This window comes from Papaver somniferum, chromosome 9 (assembly GCF_003573695.1).
Source record: "Papaver somniferum cultivar HN1 chromosome 9, ASM357369v1, whole genome shotgun sequence".
In the NCBI taxonomy this organism is placed as follows: Eukaryota; Viridiplantae; Streptophyta; class Magnoliopsida; order Ranunculales; family Papaveraceae; genus Papaver; species Papaver somniferum.
In genome coordinates, this window is record NC_039366.1 from 124,804,563 (window position 1) to 124,824,276 (window position 19,714).

Sequence of the window (19,714 nt, forward strand, 5' to 3'; positions counted from 1 at the left end):
CTTTTTCCCTAAAGTGTTACTACTCTATTTAATGTTTAGATTCAATAAAAGTAATTGTTGCATGCTGAATTTATGATTCAAAATTTGGAATTACTTTTTGTGTGAGCATGCTTCTATTATTTGTATGTTTCTGAAATGCACTTTGAATGGTTTTTTTCCTTATTATAAAAGAATGTTATTCTGTTATATGGTCATGGAAGATAAACAATATGGGTATGACTTTAAAGTTGTATCCTGGAATCTTCAGGGAATTAGAGCAAGCTTAAAACAAGACCATTTGAATCATATGAGCAAAACTTATAAACCATATTTGATTTTTCTATCTGAAACAAAAGTCAAAATGAATGTTGTAGAGAAAGTATTTATTAAAATGAAGATGAAAGATTGGTTTATCATTCCATCAATAGGTAGATCTAGGGGTTTTGCAGTAGCTTGGAATCAGGGAGTTTCTGCTAAACTCATCTCTTTTATGGAAAATGTTTTTAACTTTCATGTCATTAAGGATAATATTAGTGTTAACATCACTTTTATATATGAATCACTAGATAGAAAAATTAGAACTAAACAATGGGATTTCATATATAGTTTCAGTGATCTCAATAGTCCTTGGGCTTTGATAGGTGATATGAATTTCATCCTGCATAAAGATGAGATAATAACACTAATACAAGTAGTATGGCCTATGTGTATAGCCATATTCAAAAATTAGGATTAGTAGATTTGAAGTTTACGGGCTTACCTTTTACTTGGACAAATAAGATAATTGGAAATGAGAATATTCAAGAAAGAATTGATAGGACTCTAGTTAATCATAAATGGCTTGAACTTTTTTCACAGTCCTGTACTAAACATCTTACGAGAGTTTCATCTGATCATTCTCCAATCATGCTTGAGATTTTTTCTAAATTAAAGAGAAATAATAGACCATACAGATATATGAGGTGCTGGCAAGAGCATGAAACGTATAACATTTTAGTGGAGAATTCCATAGAAATCAGTAAAGAAAGAAAGTCAGATATCAATGACATTCTTAAAAACTTAGAAAGTGACTTTAGAATATGGAATAAGAAAGAATTTGAAAATATTTTTAGGAACATTACTAATGTGCTAAGTAGCATAGAAACAGAAAACAGGAAACCATATAATTATGACACAAAGAATAGGCTAGAATCTCTTCATAATGAACTGAATTCCTGGTATACCATTGAAAAAATGTATTGGAGTCATCATGTAAAAGAAAAATGGATAAAAGAACATGACCATAATACTAAATTCTTTCATCAGTATGCTTCTGAAGGGAAAAGGATAAATAGTATTTTTGGACTAAGAGATGATAGTGGGTTATGGATAGAAGGCCAGGAAAACCTAAATGAGTTAACAACCAAACATTTTAAGAATATATACAAGATAAATCATAAACAAACATACCCCATATTCAGTAGAATAATTAAGCCTAAGATTAGCGCAACTGAAAATATTGCTCTGTGTAAAATACCGGATGAAGAGGAAATTAGGGAAGCTCTTTTTAGTATGAATGCTTGGGGAGCTCCAGGGCCTAATGGATTTCCCCCTGGCTTCTATCAAAATCACTGGAATGACTTAAAACATGAAATTATAGATTGGGTTCAACAGGTGTTTATAGAAAAAGATTTCAAAAAAGATATTAACCATACTTTCATCTCTCTGATACTAATGGGTTTCAAAAGTTGTTGTAGTAGTAGAGTTCGTCTAAGACTTGTGAAGGTTCGATTTTTAAATTTAATAAAAATAAATATACAAATAATGTTAACAATGGTGAGAGGTACTGGGACTAAGAATTTCACCAAATTCCATTCATGTGATTCAAAATTATTCATGCACAATTATAGCTTGTATGATAACAATTTGTTGACTCTAGTTCCTTGCCTAATGTAGATTTTGAGAGCAATGAATGTAAATCTAAAGCATGAGACATCAAAACATTTTAGCTAAGCATGACCCATCAATTGAAATGACACACATTCAATAAAAATCATAAATCATTTCATAAACAGTGCAAGTAGTCATAAAAAGAAATTAATTTATTTACCACAATGACGAAAAATGGCTTCATCCGTCGTCCCAGTAAACTAAATAGAAAACTAGTTCCTCATTATTACAAAGAAAACTAAATAGAAGAAATAAAAGAAAATTGTGAAACTGGCTACCGGCTCACCGGCTCTCCAAAAAAATGACCCCCTGGTTTCCTGTTCTCGACATCAATATATAGATTTCAACAAAATCTAACCTTCCTCTTTTAATTCTCTTCCACATGTCATGTCCAATTGGAGTGTGCCACTTGTCTAAGAATACACAATATCACCTAATAAAGACTCGCCACATGTACGACCACTTGCTTTTCTTTTCATGGGAAAGAAAATATTATATGAGCACATACTGATCTTATGTACGAGGTAAGTACTCATTTTGTCATTATCTCAATTCCAAAACAGGCATCATGTATTAATGTGGTGAAGTATATATTATGCTCAAAATCAATCTTCTTTAGTTGCAAAAGATATTTAGTTTCCTTTCTTCCTCCACCATGTCGACATACCTCGTACATTAATTATTGAGTAGGATTTTTCATTTACGTGATACCTCCTAAATCCTTCGAGAACTAATCACCAAGTCCTTCATCCTAAAATCCACGAGACCAAAATGCACGAGCATGTTAGTTTCTTAAACCAACTTCAGCCAATCATCTCCTTCACTAACTTAAATTGGGCCTATCCCATTTAGATCCAAAAGTATCCACGACCCATGTACTCCGAAGTCCATATTTTTTTCTTGGAATCCTAGTTTTAGCCGATTTTCTTGGAAGAGCCCATTTTATTCATTTACCTAAAAAAACACAATCAATACCAAAATAAGCACCAACAATATATATTTTGGGTAGTAAATATGTAAGAATTAATCGCTCATCAGATACCTAAGAATAATTCGCCAAAAACTCCAAATGAATTCAGACCTATTAGTCTTAGCAAAGCTTTATATAAAATAGTGGCCAAAATTTTAGCTACTAGGATTAAACTATTGTTGGACAGTATAATCTCACATAATCAATCATCTTTTATACCTAAAACGCATATTACTGATAACATAATAGTGGCTCATGAAATTCTGCATACCATGAAAATTAGTAAACGAAAAAACGGTTACATGTCCATTAAGTTAGACCTTTCAAAAGCCTTGGATAGATTAGAATTGAATTTTGATTATCAATATCTTGACTTTACTAGGATTCACAACTGAATTTTGTGATTTAATTTATGCTTGCATCTCTACAGTTACATATTCTGTGTTAGTCAATGGTACCCCGAGTAATTCCTTCTCTCCATTTAGGGGAATTAGACAGGGTGACCCTCTGTCCCCTGCCATTTTTATAATATGTATGGAAGCTCTTTCCGAATTATTATTGCATGCTGAGAATATAGGTAAAATTAGTGGAATCAAGTTTACAAATAATAGCCCATCTGTTTCTCATTTATTTTTTGCGGATGACTCTTTCATTTTCTCTTCAGCTAATATTACTTAGGCTCATAATCTGTTAGATATGTTGAAAATCTTTAGTGACTCATCAGGTCAGCTAATAAATTACCAAAAATCAGGAATTTACTTTAGCAAAACTGTACAGAACAAGCATTGTAAGATTTTGTTTAGGATTCTTAAAGTGAATAAAATTACTAAAAATGACACATACCTATGTACTCCCTTATTTTTCAATAGAGCTAAGTCATTTAACTACCAACATATGTTAGATAAGGTTTACAATAGAGTTCAAGGTTGGAAGGCTAATTTCCCCACTCAATCAGGAAGGACAATTCTTATAAAATTTGTTACTAGTGTTATGCCCTTATACCAAATGATGTGTTTCTCTCTTCCTAAGAAAACTTTAGATAGAATTGATGCTCTCCAAAGAGATTTTTGGTGGAAAAAAACTAGGAATAATAAAGGAGTTTATATTAAAGATTGGGACTCAATGTGTACTAGTAAAACTAGTGGGGGGTTAGGTATTAAGAATCCTCATAAGTTCAATCAAGCTCTCCTAACCAGATAGCTTGGTGACGCATTAAAAACCCTGATAAACCGTGGTGTAGGGTTCTTAAATATAAATATTTCAAAAAAACTGAACCTTTAAAATATAGGAAAAAAACAGTTAACTCTTGGGTCTGGACTAGTATATGCAAAGGTCTAGAAATCATAAAGAGTAACCATACCTGAGATATAGGATATGGAAAACAAAATAATATTTGGGTTGATAAATGGCTTCCAAATGGGAAAATACATAATCCAAAGAATGGTAATATAAATAGCTTGTATGAAAAGGTGTCTGACTTGATCTGTCCTCAAGGAAAATGGAAGAATAACTTGTTAAGTAATCTGTTTGATGAAGAAACAGTTAAGGAAATAAAAATGATTGAACCAGGTATCATAGATGATTTGGACACAGTCAAATGGTTAGGAACACAAAATGGAGAGGTCACAGTTAAGTCTGCTTACAACTATCTGTGCAATAAGAATCATCTAGAGGTTAAGGTGGATTGGATAGATATTTGGAAACTAAATGTGATCCCTAGGATCCAAATGTTTTTATAGAAACCCCTTAGTGACTGTTTGCCTGTTAAGGATAGGTTAGGGAGACACATTCCCATTGATACTCATTGTGTTTTGTGTGATAAAATTGTTAGTGAAACTACTGACCATCTATTCCTTGAATGTACCTTTTCGGAAGCAGTTTGGAAAGGTATGTCATGTGATCAGGTTTTTTATAAAGGAAAGAATATGGGCTTCAAAAACTGATGTGTCATGTGGTTAAAGGATAAAGATAATAAAAACTTTTATGCTTATATCCTTTGGCTGATTTGGAAGTACAGATGTAGAATTAGTTTTGATAGAATTAAACCTAATCTTATTGAGCTGATAAACAATATGAGGAAAGACATTAATTTTTATTTGAATGATATCTCTAGACATGGAGAGCAGAGACCTAATAACAACAAACCTAGAACTGTTTGTGAATGTAATCACCCTGGTTGTAAATTTCATAATTCCCAGTGTTCTATTGGTGCCAATTATATTTGGTTTGATGCCTCCTTTGATAGGAAAACTAAGAACTATGCTTTTGCCATGGTTCTAACTGATCACAATGGTGCTGCTCATAACTTTGCATGGGGATCAGGGAGATGTCTTAGTCCAGGAGAAGCAGAAGCAAGAGCTTGCAGAGAAGCTGCAAGATGGGCAAAAAAAATGGAATAGACAATATCATCTTCTTAAATGACAACCTCAGTGTGATAAATTGAATGAAGAGGAAGAATTTTACTGTTAATTAGAAATGTAAAGCTTTTCTACTTAAAGCTTTAAGCATTACTAATTCTTTTGCTTCTTTTTCTTATTACTACATCAGAGGGAATGTAATTTCATTGCGGATAGGTTAGCAAAATGTTTAAACAAGATATTGATTATGTAAACTGTAAATGTTGGAACATAGGTAGCAAGGTTAATTATCTTAAAAAAAAATTTAATCTGAATGATGTAAGGTTTGCTTAGTGGTTTTATATATTTTCTTTTTTTTTTTTAAAAAAGGTAGGATTTTACTCCCACGCATGCTTATGAGATGCGTTTAATATTAGTGGTCACGTTTAAGAGGGACGGTTTCTTAATTAGCTTTTTCAACTTTTATAACTTTTCCACTTTTTACCTTCCTTAGGCTTCAGGTGGAAAAATTGCTAGATGCGACAACTTTAGCCATGACTCTGTTGCTCTTAATAGATAAAGAAATGAAAAACAAAATCGAAGTTAATAAAAGAAGGGTGTTCTTATATATACCCCCAGAAATACTAACTATACCCCTTTATCTATATATCTCCAACATTTATCTACCTATCCCATCAAATTCAAAAAATAATTATACCCCCGAATAACAAATCAAAAATAAAAACACAAACCCATCTTTATTACAGAGTTTTTGTTCTTCTTCCTTCTCTTTGTAAAAGTCTCGAATTTTAAATTTTCTTTTGGAATTTGTTCACTTCCTCTACACAAAACAATGGAATGTCTGAAGCTAATGTTAGCTTGCAAAAAATCCTAATCTTGGTTTTTTAGTTCTCTTCTTTGGGAATAAAAATTTTCGCCTGGTTAATTTCTTGTTACTGTATCAATATTGATGGATGAGGAGAATTAAAATGAATAGTTTGTAGAGGTTATCAATAAAACAATCATGATTCATGAACTCATGATCATTGATATTAATTTTATGTTATACTTTATTTAGCCTAAATTGAAAACTTATTGTTTTGTACAACATACCTTGTTCGTTTGATAAAATTCCTTAAAGATTTTCTTTGCAATCGATTGTAATTTAAGGATTCTAAAGAGATTTTGATTTGTGGGTTTTGTTTAAACATGAATTGATAAAATTCCTTACGGTTCATCTTAATATGATTCAATCCCCGGACCTTCCAAATGGGATTCTAACGATTCCATAGTTGATTTACCTAACTAGAGTTTTCTATGTTCTTCCATAAGATATAATATTTTTAGTATATAATCTCACAATTAATCTCACAGTCAAAATAATGTTCTATATTTGGAAGAAAGATTTTGCGTATTTAGAAATATAATTTTACATCTATACATATGGTTGTATGTATAGATGATTTTTACCAACCAAAAGCTTTGTATAATGATTAATTCAATGTTTCGTCATTGACATTAGGAAATAAAAATCAAAGACTTTTATATCAATCTTTTCTATACATATGGTTGTATAATAAATTTTTAAAAGGGTTATCAGTCTCAAAATTTCAAATAATTTCATGATTTTCATGTTAACCAAATTAAAACTATCATAACTAACTAATGAGGGTACCGTTAGTATTTTATGGGGTATATAAAAGAACGCCCTAAAAAAGAAAATCCCGATGATTTTGGAGGCACATCACATGTGAAGAGGAAGGCTCAAGCAAGATTGCGGTTTTCACGGTTACGTGTTATCAATAAAGACGGTGTATTTAGCAATATATATTTGCGATCATTTACGCGTGTCAGCCTCTGAATGCTGGGACCACGTTTCACCTCGGTGAGCGTTAACAACACATCTTTTAGTAAGTTTTTGACTTTCAACATTACTAATTCCGTACTTATCCTACTCACAACTCCTTAAACCTAATTTTGCCAACAAGTAAGAATTTCTAAGCTCTTATTTTTGGAAGTTTATCTATGACTATCAGCAGAACTTTATTAATGCAGTCAAACACTCTGATTTCAGCTTTCAAATGAGATGATAAAACAAGATAAATGTAGGCGCATGATGTGTCTTTCTGTTGAACCAAACCATAGTTACATTTGTGGCAAATTTCTCTAGACATCCAAAACATTTTTTTTATCCTTTTTGATCGGTATATAGAATTGTATTGTTTAATGGAGTGACCACCAAATGCAGGGTAAATAAAAATTACAGACATCTAAAACATTTACAATCCAGATTAAGCCATATTATGAGAAAAATTATTCAAAACAAACCGGTCACTTTGAATTCACGATCACACCCTCCACCCTTGAATGCAAAATCCCATTGTAAGTGAGAATGTAATTGCAAGTTTGCAACTAAGTGTGACATCAAGTCAAGCACCGTAAGAGAGTGAAGTCAAAAGCCCGGGATGCCTGCACCAATTTTAGTTAGTAGTAAATTGCTAAGGGATAAGGGTGGAAGTCTAGATCCACCTCTGGCTCTGGTTAACTTCTTCATACGGAACCATACTACCCTGACATTCATCCTTACTGGAACAACCATTTGCCTATCGGTTTTGTCAGTCTGCTAGACGGTTACTCCCATCATTTATTATACCTTTATCCCAATCTTAGCAATACACTTCCTGTAACTTTCTCTCTTTGACCCTATTCCTCTCTTTATCTCTTCTTGTCTTACTGCATTATATAAATCCCTCTTCTTCCGCTCTTAATTCTAACTCACTCATCACATCCACATTGTGGTAGAGCTCTCCCTCTATCAATCAGCAATGGAGGAAAGCAATGGTTCTTCATTTTCGAGCTTGGGAGCTTATGGTAAAGCTTTGATCGAGACTCCGAAGCGTTTATGTGTACGGGCTGGTTCGGTATCGACTACTTATGAAGAAATGAGTAGGATTCGTGCAAGGTCTGGTTCGAATATGCAGAAAACATTGAGATGGTTTGATTTGGTTGGTTTTGGTATTGGGGGGATGGTTGGTGCTGGTGTTTTTGTTACCACTGGTCGTGCTAGTCTTCTCTATGCTGGTCCAGCTATTGTTTTATCTTATGCTGTTGCTGGACTCTGTGCACTTCTATCTGCTTTTTGTTACACTGAATTTGCTGTTGATATGCCTGTTGCTGGTGGTGCTTTCAGTTACCTTAGGATCACTTTTGGTGAGCATTTTTAATCTCAAAATTGGGTGTTTTTTTATTTTGATTTTTGGGAATTTGGGAATGGGTTTTGAATTGATTTTTGATTTTCTTAATACAGGTGAATTTGCTGCATTTATAACTGGTGCTAATTTGGTAATGGAGTATGTAGTTTCTAATGCAGCCATTGCTAGAAGTTTTACAGCTTATTTAGGCACTTCAATTGGGGTACATACAACTCAGAAGTGGAGATTCACAGTTTCAGGATTACCCAAAGGGTTTAATGAAATTGATTTCGTTGCCGTCATAGTCGTATTGATCATTACTCTCTGTATTTGTTACAGGTACAACAAAAAAAATTTCTTCTATTTTTTCTTCACTCTGTTTTGGTATTGGTTTCTAATTTTGATCTTATGATTTTGCAGTACAAAGGAGAGTTCAGTATTGAATATGGTGTTAACAGCAATCCACATCCTGTTTATTGGTTTTATAATATTCGTTGGATTTTGGAGAGGAGAATTGAAGAATTTTACAGAACCATCAAATCCGAAAAAACCAGATGGTTTTTTTCCATATGGAATATCAGGAGTGTTTAGTGGTGCAGCAATGGTTTATTTAAGTTATATTGGATATGATGCTGTATCAACAATGGCCGAAGAAGTTAAGAATCCAAAAAAAGATATACCAATTGGTGTTTCTGGTTCAGTTGTTATTGTCACAGTTCTCTACTGTGCAATGGCCGCTTCAATGTCTATGCTGGTCCCTTATGATGCGGTAAAAATTCATCCAACTCCATATTTATTTTCTTGAATTATGCCATTGTTAAGACATTTAGGATTTTATTATAAGATATATCTAGTTGGTTCGCCATTAATGAATTCTTTTTGTTGTTTATGGTTTTTGATGTCTTTTCTATGTCTGTTACAACTTTGAAGTCACCATTGTTGGGTCTCTCTCAATCTCTTTCAAACTTTACATTGCCGTTTCCAAATTCGTTATTAATTACCCACATTAATTGACTATTAATGGAAAATCTTAATTAAACAAAAAAAAAAATCCCAGAAATGGTATAATCCATAATGTATGCTAATTTGATCCGGGTATGATTTCAGATTGATACGGAGGCGCCATTTTCAGCAGCATTCCGAGGATTATCCGACGGATGGGGATGGGTTTCCAATCTGATTGGTGTGGGGGCCAGTTTCGGAATATTGACATCCCTATTGGTGTCCATGCTGGGTCAGGCTCGGTATCTCTGCGTAATCGGACGGTCGAACGTTGTTCCCGCCTGGTTCGCCAAGGTGAATCCAAGAACGTCTACACCTATCAATGCTTCTGTCTTTCTTGGTAAGTGCATGCAATTTGGGTTGAGGGTTCAGATTCCAGGAGACCTGTTATCTAATATGAATCTTGTTTTGACAGGAATTTTTACGGCCGCAATAGCGCTGTTCACAGACCTTGAAGTTCTATTGAACCTCGTATCTATCGGTACACTGTTTGTTTTCTACATGGTAGCTAATGCAGTCATTTACAGACGGCACGTATCGACAGGGACGACAAATCCATGGCCAACATTATCTTTCCTATTAAGTTTCTCGCTCACATCCATCCTTTTTACCTTGATATGGCAATTTGCCACACCAGGGAAGCCTAAAGCAGTATTGCTTGGTATATGTACAGTAATTGGTGTGGTAATAATACAAATATTTCATTTTAGTGTAAAACAAGTTAGGAAACCAGAGTTTTGGGGAGTCCCATTGATGCCATGGATACCGTCGATTTCGATATTTTTGAACATATTCTTGTTAGGATCTCTTGATGGAGCTTCTTATGTGAGGTTTGGGTTCTTCTCAGTTCTTGCAGTGCTAGTATATGTTTTTTACAGTGTCCATGCTAGTTTCGATGCCGAGGGAGATGGGTGTTTTGATGAGAAGATTCAGGAAATGAAGAAATACAATCAAGAAGAAGAACCAAATCAAAATAGTAATTTTGATGCTAATAACAGTCTAAAAGTGTAAAGGGGAGGTTTAATTATGCAAGCACATTTACATTCGTAGTTTTTTTTTTTAATCTCAAGAAGGATGGGGTGTGTGGATGATTATAGAGAAGCGTGGGAAAAGGATAGAGAGGGAGATGTCACATATTTGTAAGTATGAACAGAATGATCTGTGGGGTTGATGTAATTTTTTGACATGCATATATATAAAAGATGCCCCATTTTCAGTTATGTTTGGTTATAAATGGTCCATCAACTTTTGTAGGGCAAGATAGAAAAGCAAACATAAAAGATAGAAGAAATGACTACCGGCTACTGCACTTTCTATCTCTATATCTGAAAGTTGTGATTCATAGAATGCCACCGTACCTTTCAATGGAGACAGTAAAGTGCCATAATAAGTTGTTCATTTGGAAACGGATTCTATTGGATTCGTGATTTGTTTGCACTACTACAAATGCGTGTGAAAAACGTAGTTAATAATGGTATTTTTTACTACTAAATAGCGACTAGAGTGGCCGGCAACAATATTCTTCTGTCTCAACTTTTTTTCTTTGTTTATACGGCATGGGTCTCCACTTCTCCGAACAGACCCACCCAGTTGGAAAATTCTGCTGTTGGTCTACAACAAGTTCAATCTCGACCACATGCATAAAGGAGATATGCGATAAAAGATGAAACTAAGAATTACTAGTTACTCCAGTTTTGGTGGCATGTTTAATGGAAGGTTCACACATTAAAGATGCTTTGATTGGTGATATAAAAACCTTAATTTCTGGCCAAAGCATGTGCGAAGGTTGTTAATTACTTTTTAAAATACAATATTGCCCTTCTACACGCAAAATAAAATTAGCTCATACTTTTTTTCTTCGAAAAATGGGTCATTTGTCCAAATATTTTTAAAACATGGTTCAAATGGGCGAGTAAAAATTAGTATGGGTGAAATGGACACTAAGAAAATAGTAAGGATGAAACTGGATTCATCGTGACTTAAGCTTAAAGAATAGTAAGGATGAAACTAGATGCATCCTGATGTAAATTAAAAATAAGAAAAAGTATTTGAAAATGGGTAGGATGAAACTGTTTACTCCTGGCTATTTTACATTTTTGTCCATTTAAACAGTATCAAAATCTAAATGTCCTTTTCACCCAGGAATTGTTGATTTTGGTCTTTTTAACCAATTTTGTGTTTTTTTTTCCAGCTTGTGCTCAGATTTGTTTATTTCACTCTGTTTCTGCTGGTGTTCTAGGAATTCGCCTTTTCGTTTTGAAGGTGAAGAATAAGATTTTGGAATCGAGTATGAATAGAAGAAGAAGATTCGTACAATACATATTGTTTATATATTGTTGATATAAGATTTTTGGTTGATTTAATCGTCATATATTCTTCTTACATTTCGTTTGGTCATCAGTTTGATTTAGTTTACTTTTATTTTCTTAAAATCGTAATTTGAAGATTTTTTTTTTGTTGTATGTATCAATATATATTGTGGGCCACTACGCCTAAAATAGACAAAAGGTTTGTAAGAATTTGATAGGAAAACCTTGTCATTTAATTTTTGATACACGTTTGCTATCAAATTCGTACATGTACATGGACCCCGGTTGGGCATCTATTATCAACGGGGTCAATAAGTGAACCCTTTTCGTTTTTCCTTGCATCTCTAAGTTCATTTTTCTTTTCTCCCAGAAGGAGCAATCCCTCTTTTCACTGACTAATCAATCTGAAGTTCATCATTTAAAACGATCGAAGTAGAATGAAATCAAAATGAAGATGTGGAATCGATTCAGCATGCAAGCCTCAATTCGAAAACTAAATAGGATTATCAATTAACACTTGATTCAACATGCAAGTCTCAGTTCGAAGATTCACTTGAAGTTTTAGGAGAAAATTAATGAGGATCAAATTGTATACTCTCAAGATTTAATCATTCAACACTATTGGAAAGATAAGTTTATTTTCTGGGTTTTTAAAACTAAATAGGAGTATCAATTAGCACTTGATTCAGCATGCAAGCCTCAATTCGAAGATTCACTTGAAGTGGTAAGAAAAAATTAATGAGGATCAATTGTATACTCTCAAGATATTGGAAAGATAAGTTTATTCTCTAACAATGACATATCTGATCCGTCGAAAAAGGTCATTTCTGGCGTAGTGGATGATATACTTTGACGTTTTACTATTAGATCATACGTAAACTAGGTTTCTGATGCGTATTCAAGCATAAAATAGGTTTTTATGTAGTACATATTGTATATACTATTGGATGATACATTTCAATATGTATTATATGATCCCACAATACGGGATCTTACACTTTCTCCTACAATACATATCAATATATATGTATTGTTGGATCATACATATCAATATGTATTGTAAGACTACATTTTTTCCTCCAGCATATATCAATATATACTATGGAACTGTACACTTTTTCATTCAGTATAGTACATATTATATCTATTGTTGGATCATATGTGAAAAATAAGACAAAAGAGACATACGTGAAATGGAACACATTGATTATACCTGTTGATGGATTTTCGAGATGGTTTTGAGTGGATTTTTGTATTGATTTTAATATATCTAGGTTTCAGTAAATACATATCAATACCCACTGTTGGTCATAGTGTAATATCTTCAGTCAGTATCTAAGGTGGAAACCTTCACTAATCCCGAGTCAAACACCTGGAATCATGAACTCATTTTCAATACATTCCCATCACAGATAGCCCACCACATCATTAACATCCATTAATTTACCATATTCATCGATCCCGTGGCTTGGTCATTCTCAAAAAGTGGAAAAGATCACAGCAAAACGGGAGATCTCTAACTCCTGAAAAACCAAATTGTCTTCACTTTTTATCAACTGTGCAACGCACCAACACTACCACTGGACTACAAAAGGACAAGTAATTTGCAAAGTCCACAATAAATTAGAATTTTCTTGTGAAAAGTCATGAGTAAGGCCTCACCACATTCCAAAGGCTACATCAGCTCGACGTCATCACCGCTAACCTATGTCGATTGCAGCACCCACACTGAATTTACAACTCACATCTTTTTCGAATACACAAGTCCACTCCAGTTTTGGGTACTCATGTTCTCTCATCTTTCAAGAATCATAAACCCATTACCACAGAGGAAAAAAATCCTATCCACCATCCATGAGCTAATAGTCATGAAAATACTCGAAACATCCAAAGTCCTTCTAAGTTTTGTCATCTAGCATATTTGGTTAGCAAGAAACATGAAAATCTACAAGAACACAACCCATACGCCACAACAATTATGCAGGTAACAATACCGATATGCCAAGAATATTAATGGGACCAAGAATGTGACCGACATACAACACCATCTTTGTTAGTTGGAAACCACCCCGACCGACATGGATTAAGATAAACACTTGTTGATCGGTGAAAAAGATTTGCTATTATTTGAGGAAAAGTGGAGGGATGTGCAACATGAGGATCCTCGATTGAGCAAATTTCCTAAACCTTTAGAGATGCACTTCACGGAGTACTTTGATTTTGAAAGAGAAATCCATAATATTTCGACCTAAACCAAGACAATGGTCCAGAGTTAATTCGATCACAAAGAGGGATGTTGGTCGATCTGTAGCAAGGATGCCGAGAAATGTGTGAGATCGATGATGATTGAAGGATTGTGGATGTGTTGGAGACTTATGTAAGTTTGATGAAGCGTCAGTGAATTCTGATCAAGATTGATTGGGTTTTGTTCATTACTGTTCGATTGAGATCCGTTGAATTGAGTTAAGTTAAGGTCAGATAAGTTATCAAGATTGATGAACCTATTTATACTGCAGAAGTAGTTTAACACATTGATCTCCAGTAAGTGTGACGGTTACAGAGGAGTGGAAGAATGTGGGAGTGGGAAATCGCGGTTGAACCAGTTCCACATACGTTGGAGACTTAGTTGATTGTCGATCCACTTCTTTGCTAAATCCTTCAACTACTAGCACGACTTACTCACATTTCTCATCGTGGATGTACTGTTACATCACACGTGATTTAGACCGTCAGACCAAAACCTTAGTATACCCCACCTCCCCCATGTGACATAATTCATGTCTCATGTATGTGGAGTTTGCAAGACAGACGTTTATTCAATTGGTCAATTCTTTACTTGGCTAGACCATGTGTAACACCCCGTGTTTTTAGCATGATGCATGCTCAAAGATGCGCTACGGCATGAGATGAAGCTGCATCCAAATATTCCGTTACGTAGTAAAGGAAACATTGGCTTAAGAAAATACGGTGTAAAAATGGCATATTGCGTGGGTATATGGGACAAAGACCAATGTCCCATCACAATAGTGCAACAGGCCAGAGCAGACTGGCCTTGGTAGTGTACATCCATTATGATGGACATTGGAGTGACTTATGGGCCATAGCTGGAAGTGCATCCATCATGGACCTTCTTCACGAGACTTGGCCGAGACAATGTACAGTCATCATGGTCGTACATTGCAGTTGGCCTATGGGCCAGAAATGGAAGTACAACCATCATGCCCCTTCACTGGACCTAGCTTAAGAAATGTTCAACTATCATGGGCGTACATTGGAACTGGCATGTGAGACAAAACTGAATGTACATCCATTATGGTCATACATTAGTTGTAGTTGGTCATATAAAGCCATCATGGCCTGTACTTGGTAAACGTCATTTTCTTCCCCTAATCTAAATTTTAAAAATATCTTTAAAACATATATAGGGAGGGTACTTGGTTGAAGGTACATATACGGACCATGCACCAAGTAAGCTTCAGAGCTTAGACGAAAGAGTATAAATGATGCTTAGGCCTAATTTGTAGTTGCATAACCTTGCCAATGGAGCATATTAATCATGGGCATCACTATGCCATGCCTCGGACCAAATATACATCACTTGGATGTAATTTTATGGAACGGCCTATACAGACTAGGCCATTACCATTATTGCTTGGCCACGACCTTGCAAACGAGTTGGCTTAAGTTGTTGTCCCTTCGAGGATGAACTACGGTCAGTGTTTGATCCCTTTAGAGTAGAGAAGGGTACGTAGGTAGCCGCAATAAGTTGCAACATTTTCGGTCCAGCACTTTGTCGCTCATATCATCTAACTGAGAGGTGATTTCGACATATTGGCCTATCGTGTCATCTAGCTCGGCATTGTGATGCAAAAGATGATTATGTAAACACTTGATGAGGCTAGTTTCGTGTCATTCACTGGATGTTCATACTGTTTATCAAGCTACACGGAGTTGGAATATGCATCAATTTCTAATTGGGCATGGCCAAGAAAGTAAGATACATCAATATGCAAGTTAGCAGAGCTTGCATAATCCTAAGAAAAGTACGACATGAGCCTGATTGATGCACCCTTGGCACGAGAAAGACAAGTGCATGCTTTAAGCAGTGCCTAAGCTAAGTAAAAAGGTGGAATTGGACGTTATGACTTATGCACAAGTTCTCAACATGTTCTATGTCTAGAAAGGACTCGAGATCCAGTGATGCATGCAATATGCATCGTCCATAGCCTCTATGGTTTTAAACCCTTCGCAGAACAAGGGTAAGTTCGAATGGTATGTAAGCTAAGTTAGACACAATATACTCCACGAGCATGATTGCAAGAAAAATGAATGTTCCTAGTTTTAAGGCCCGGAGTATAGCATCAGAGTGGCGCATCGAGGGAGTTATGGCCTGCGCCCCTGGTGTGCTAGGCTTAACTTTCCAGTCCGTCACAGTTGGTATCAAAACATGTTCCGAGATAACTCTAGGGACTGTGCTGAGTTGACTTATTATCGAGTATTTTTACTTGAATGGAAACAATAAAAAGTTGGAGAATATGCCAACTTTTGCATGGAAACAGTTTGTAACTGCTATGTCAGTTACCTTGCGAATCGAGTTGAGCTTGTTTTAAGTACTATGAGTTTTTTTGGCCTAATTGGCACCCTACTGACGAGTGGATGTCCGAAAGACCGTTCAGAACGGTAGGCAGGCAATGAGACTGATCATACCCACACGTTGGTAACTGGCCATCGGTGTGCGTTGTCAGGCCGACTAGCATCCCACTTACGAGTGACAACTTGGATGACCGTCAGGGACGGTGGGTAAATGTATTCCGTTTCATACTGTACTGTGCTAAGATATTGATACCTTATTGAGATATCCTTTTGGCAATTAGCCAAATGAGATTCTCCGCAATGTTGTGGACTCTTTTTGGATTCCTGAGTATGCGGTATGAGACGTTTTCTCAAAAGGTCCTAATTGATGTTCCACTATAAACTAAAGAAACCTTGTGATCTTTGAGCATCTGGTATGAGACTTTTTCTTAGGAATCCAAACTGAAGAGTTGTCCACGATAGTTTTTATTTTGAATTTCGGGGACGAAATTGTTTAAAGGGATGACCCTGTGTTTTTAGCATGACATATGCTCAAAGATGCACGATGGCATGATATAAAGATTCATCCAAAGCTTCCGTTGTTTAGTAAAGGAAACATTGGCCTAGGCCAACACAGTACCAATAATAGCATATTGCGTGAGTATATGAGCGAAAGGCCAATGTACCGTCATAATAGTGAAACAAGCCAGAGCAGTCTGGCCTTGGTAATGCACATCCATCATGGCTGGACATTGGAATGGCTTATGGACCATAATTGGAAGTGCAACAATCATGAACCTTAACGAGACTTGGCCGAGACAATGTACAATCATCATGGCCGTACATTTGAAATTTTCCAATGGGACATGAATAAAAGTACAACTATCACGGCCCTTCACTGGACCTGGCTTAGGAAATATTCAACCATCATGGTCGTACATTGGAACTGGCATGTGATCTGGAACTGAATGTACAACCATTATTATCGTAGATTTCAGTTGTCCATGTAAAACCATCATGGAATGTACTTGATAAATGCCATTTTCCTCCCATAATATTAGTTTTAAAAATGTCTTTAAAACATATATAGGTAGGGGTAGTTGGTTGAAGGTGCATACGGGGACCATGCACCAAGTAAGCTTCATAGCGTAGACGAAAGAGTATAAATGTTGCTTAGGCATAATTTATAGATGCGTAGCCTTGCCAATGGATCATATTAAGCATGGGCATCACTATGCCATATGTCGCAGACCAAATATGCATCACTTGGATGTAATTTTACGGAACAGCCTATACGGACTATGTCATTACCATTAATGGTTGGCCACAGTCTTTCAAGCGAGTTGGCTTAAGTTGTTTTCCCTTCGAGGATGAACTACAGTCAGTGCTTGATCCTTTTAGAGTAGGGAAGGGTACGTAGGAATCCACAATGAGTCTCAACATTTCCATTCCAGTACTTTGTCGCTCATATCATCAAACTGAGAGGTGATTGCGGCACATTGACCTCTCATATCATCTAGCTCGGTATTGTGATGTAAGAGACGATTGTGGCCACACTTGATGAGGCTAGTTGCATGCCATTCAATGGATGTTTCTACTTCCTATCAAGCTACATGGAGTTGGCATATGCATGAATTGGGAATTGGGCATGGACAAGAAAGTAAGATACATCAATATGCAAGTTAACGGATCTTTCATAAGACAAAGAAAAGTACAACATGAGCCTGATTGATGCACCCTTGGCACGAGCAAGTACATGCTTTCACCAGTGCCTATGCTAAGTAAAGAGGTGGAATTAGTCCTTTATGGCCTATGCACAAGTTCAAGGCATGTTTTATGCCTAGAAATTAAAAGACTCAAGAGCTAGTGAGCATGCAAGATGCATCGTCCATAGCCTTTATGGATTTAAACCCTTTGCAGAACAAGGGTAAGTTGGACTAGTGTGGAGGCTAAGTTAGCCGCAACATTCCCCATGAGCATGCTTGCAAGGGAAAATGAATGTGCATTTTCCTAGTTTAATTTAAGGCCCGAAGTGTTGCATCAGAGTGGCACATTGAGGGAGTTATGGCCTGCGCGCCTGGAGCGCTAGGCGTAATTTTTCGGTCCTTCGCACCATGAGTCTTGGTCTTGATGAGTCGGGCATAATTGATGAATGTAATATGCTCCGTGACTCATCTATTGGGTATAAGGTTTTTGCTGGGATAACAATAATGCCTCGACGTCAAGTCTGCTAGATTTTAATGTATCATGATTTGGATTGACGAACGTCGGTCTATTGAGATTGTTAGATCATGGACCTATTCTGATATGTCGAGTATTCGACAGGAATACTGATCTAATGTATCATGATTTGGATTGACGAACGTTGGTCTATTGAGATTGTTAGATCATGGACCTATTCTGATATTGTTGACTTATGTACAATACTCATTCCTGATCTAATATCTCATGAATTGTTGAATGAAAAATTAGGAATTAGAGAATTAATAAGTATTGGACTCATGGTCGTCCAAAAAAATATTGGATGGTCGGCCAAGTGGATGGACGTCTAAATCATGTAGCTCCTCGGATAATCGAGCAACAAAAATATTGGTCGCGGGACAGAACATTAAATATTAATTAAAATATTCATAGCTGGATCAGTATGAAAATTATTGATGTTTATCAGAATTATTATAAATTTGAAACCCTAATTTTGGAGGATCCAAGAGATGGAGAGATTTTCAATGTGGGTAAAGATATCAACCAACCAATGGGTATGAGGACCGGCCATTTGTGGTGGAGAGACCGGCAGAGCAGTAGATGGATAATTGTCCCACTGGTGGAAGAAGATTTACCAAAATATGGAGGATTATCCAAAATAAAATAAATAAAAGGAATGTGGGACCGGCTGGCCATGGTGTCCAAGGGACCAACCAAGTCTAGTCATGGTAGTGCGCGGTCCACCATGTCGACGTGCATCTATTCCTGAGAATTTTTGGTATTTTTGTTGGACGTTTATGCAATATTTTGCATTTTCAGAAGAGTTTTATCTTGACCGAAACTCTTAATTTTTGCATGAATGAGCAAGTAAGGATTTTCGCTCATGCGTCCAATATTTCAGAATATTAAAATAAGATATTAATATTTCAATATTTATTAGTGAGAAGGCCTGACGGTCGTGGGACCATTGATTTTGTGGGATTTTTGGAGAATTGAGAAATATTTGAAGAAATATGGAAAACTAAGAGTTTGCACGAATGTGAGAAATCAAAGAGTTGTGGAATAATAATAATATAAAATTAAAGTGAGGAGGCGTGGGACCGGCCACGGTCGCGGCTTGGCCGTCCGACGGTTCCGGTCCTGTGTGCCTATTTTTTGTTATTAATTATTTTCGTTTTCGATTTTGCATAGCTCTCCGTACATCCACATTCGTCCATATTTTTG

General features: G+C 35.8%; 1 protein-coding gene across 1 annotated transcript; it reads left to right on the forward strand.

The window, feature by feature from the left end:
• The first annotated feature begins 7,792 nt into the window (after positions 1-7,792).
• On the forward strand, positions 7,793-10,627 carry LOC113307907 (cationic amino acid transporter 7, chloroplastic-like). The gene is made up of 5 exons (XM_026556372.1): positions 7,793-8,424; positions 8,522-8,744; positions 8,826-9,174; positions 9,513-9,747; positions 9,823-10,627. Exons 1-5 carry the CDS (start codon positions 8,040-8,042, stop codon positions 10,416-10,418), a joined length of 1,788 nt encoding a protein of 595 aa, XP_026412157.1. The 5' UTR covers positions 7,793-8,039; the 3' UTR covers positions 10,419-10,627.
• The last annotated feature ends 9,087 nt before the right edge of the window (positions 10,628-19,714 follow it).

What these genes read in the sequence shown, in the direction of transcription:
- LOC113307907 (XM_026556372.1), top strand. Translation starts at nt 8,040, where the DNA reads ATGGAGGAAAGCAATGGTTCTTCATTTTCGAGCTTGGGAGCTTATGGT. An exon ending in TTACCTTAGGATCACTTTTG is followed by an intron (nt 8,425 to 8,521) that starts GTGAGCATTTTT and finishes TTCTTAATACAG; the next exon opens with GTGAATTTGCTGCATTTATA. An exon ending in CAATGCTTCTGTCTTTCTTG is followed by an intron (nt 9,748 to 9,822) that starts GTAAGTGCATGC and finishes TTGTTTTGACAG; the next exon opens with GAATTTTTACGGCCGCAATA.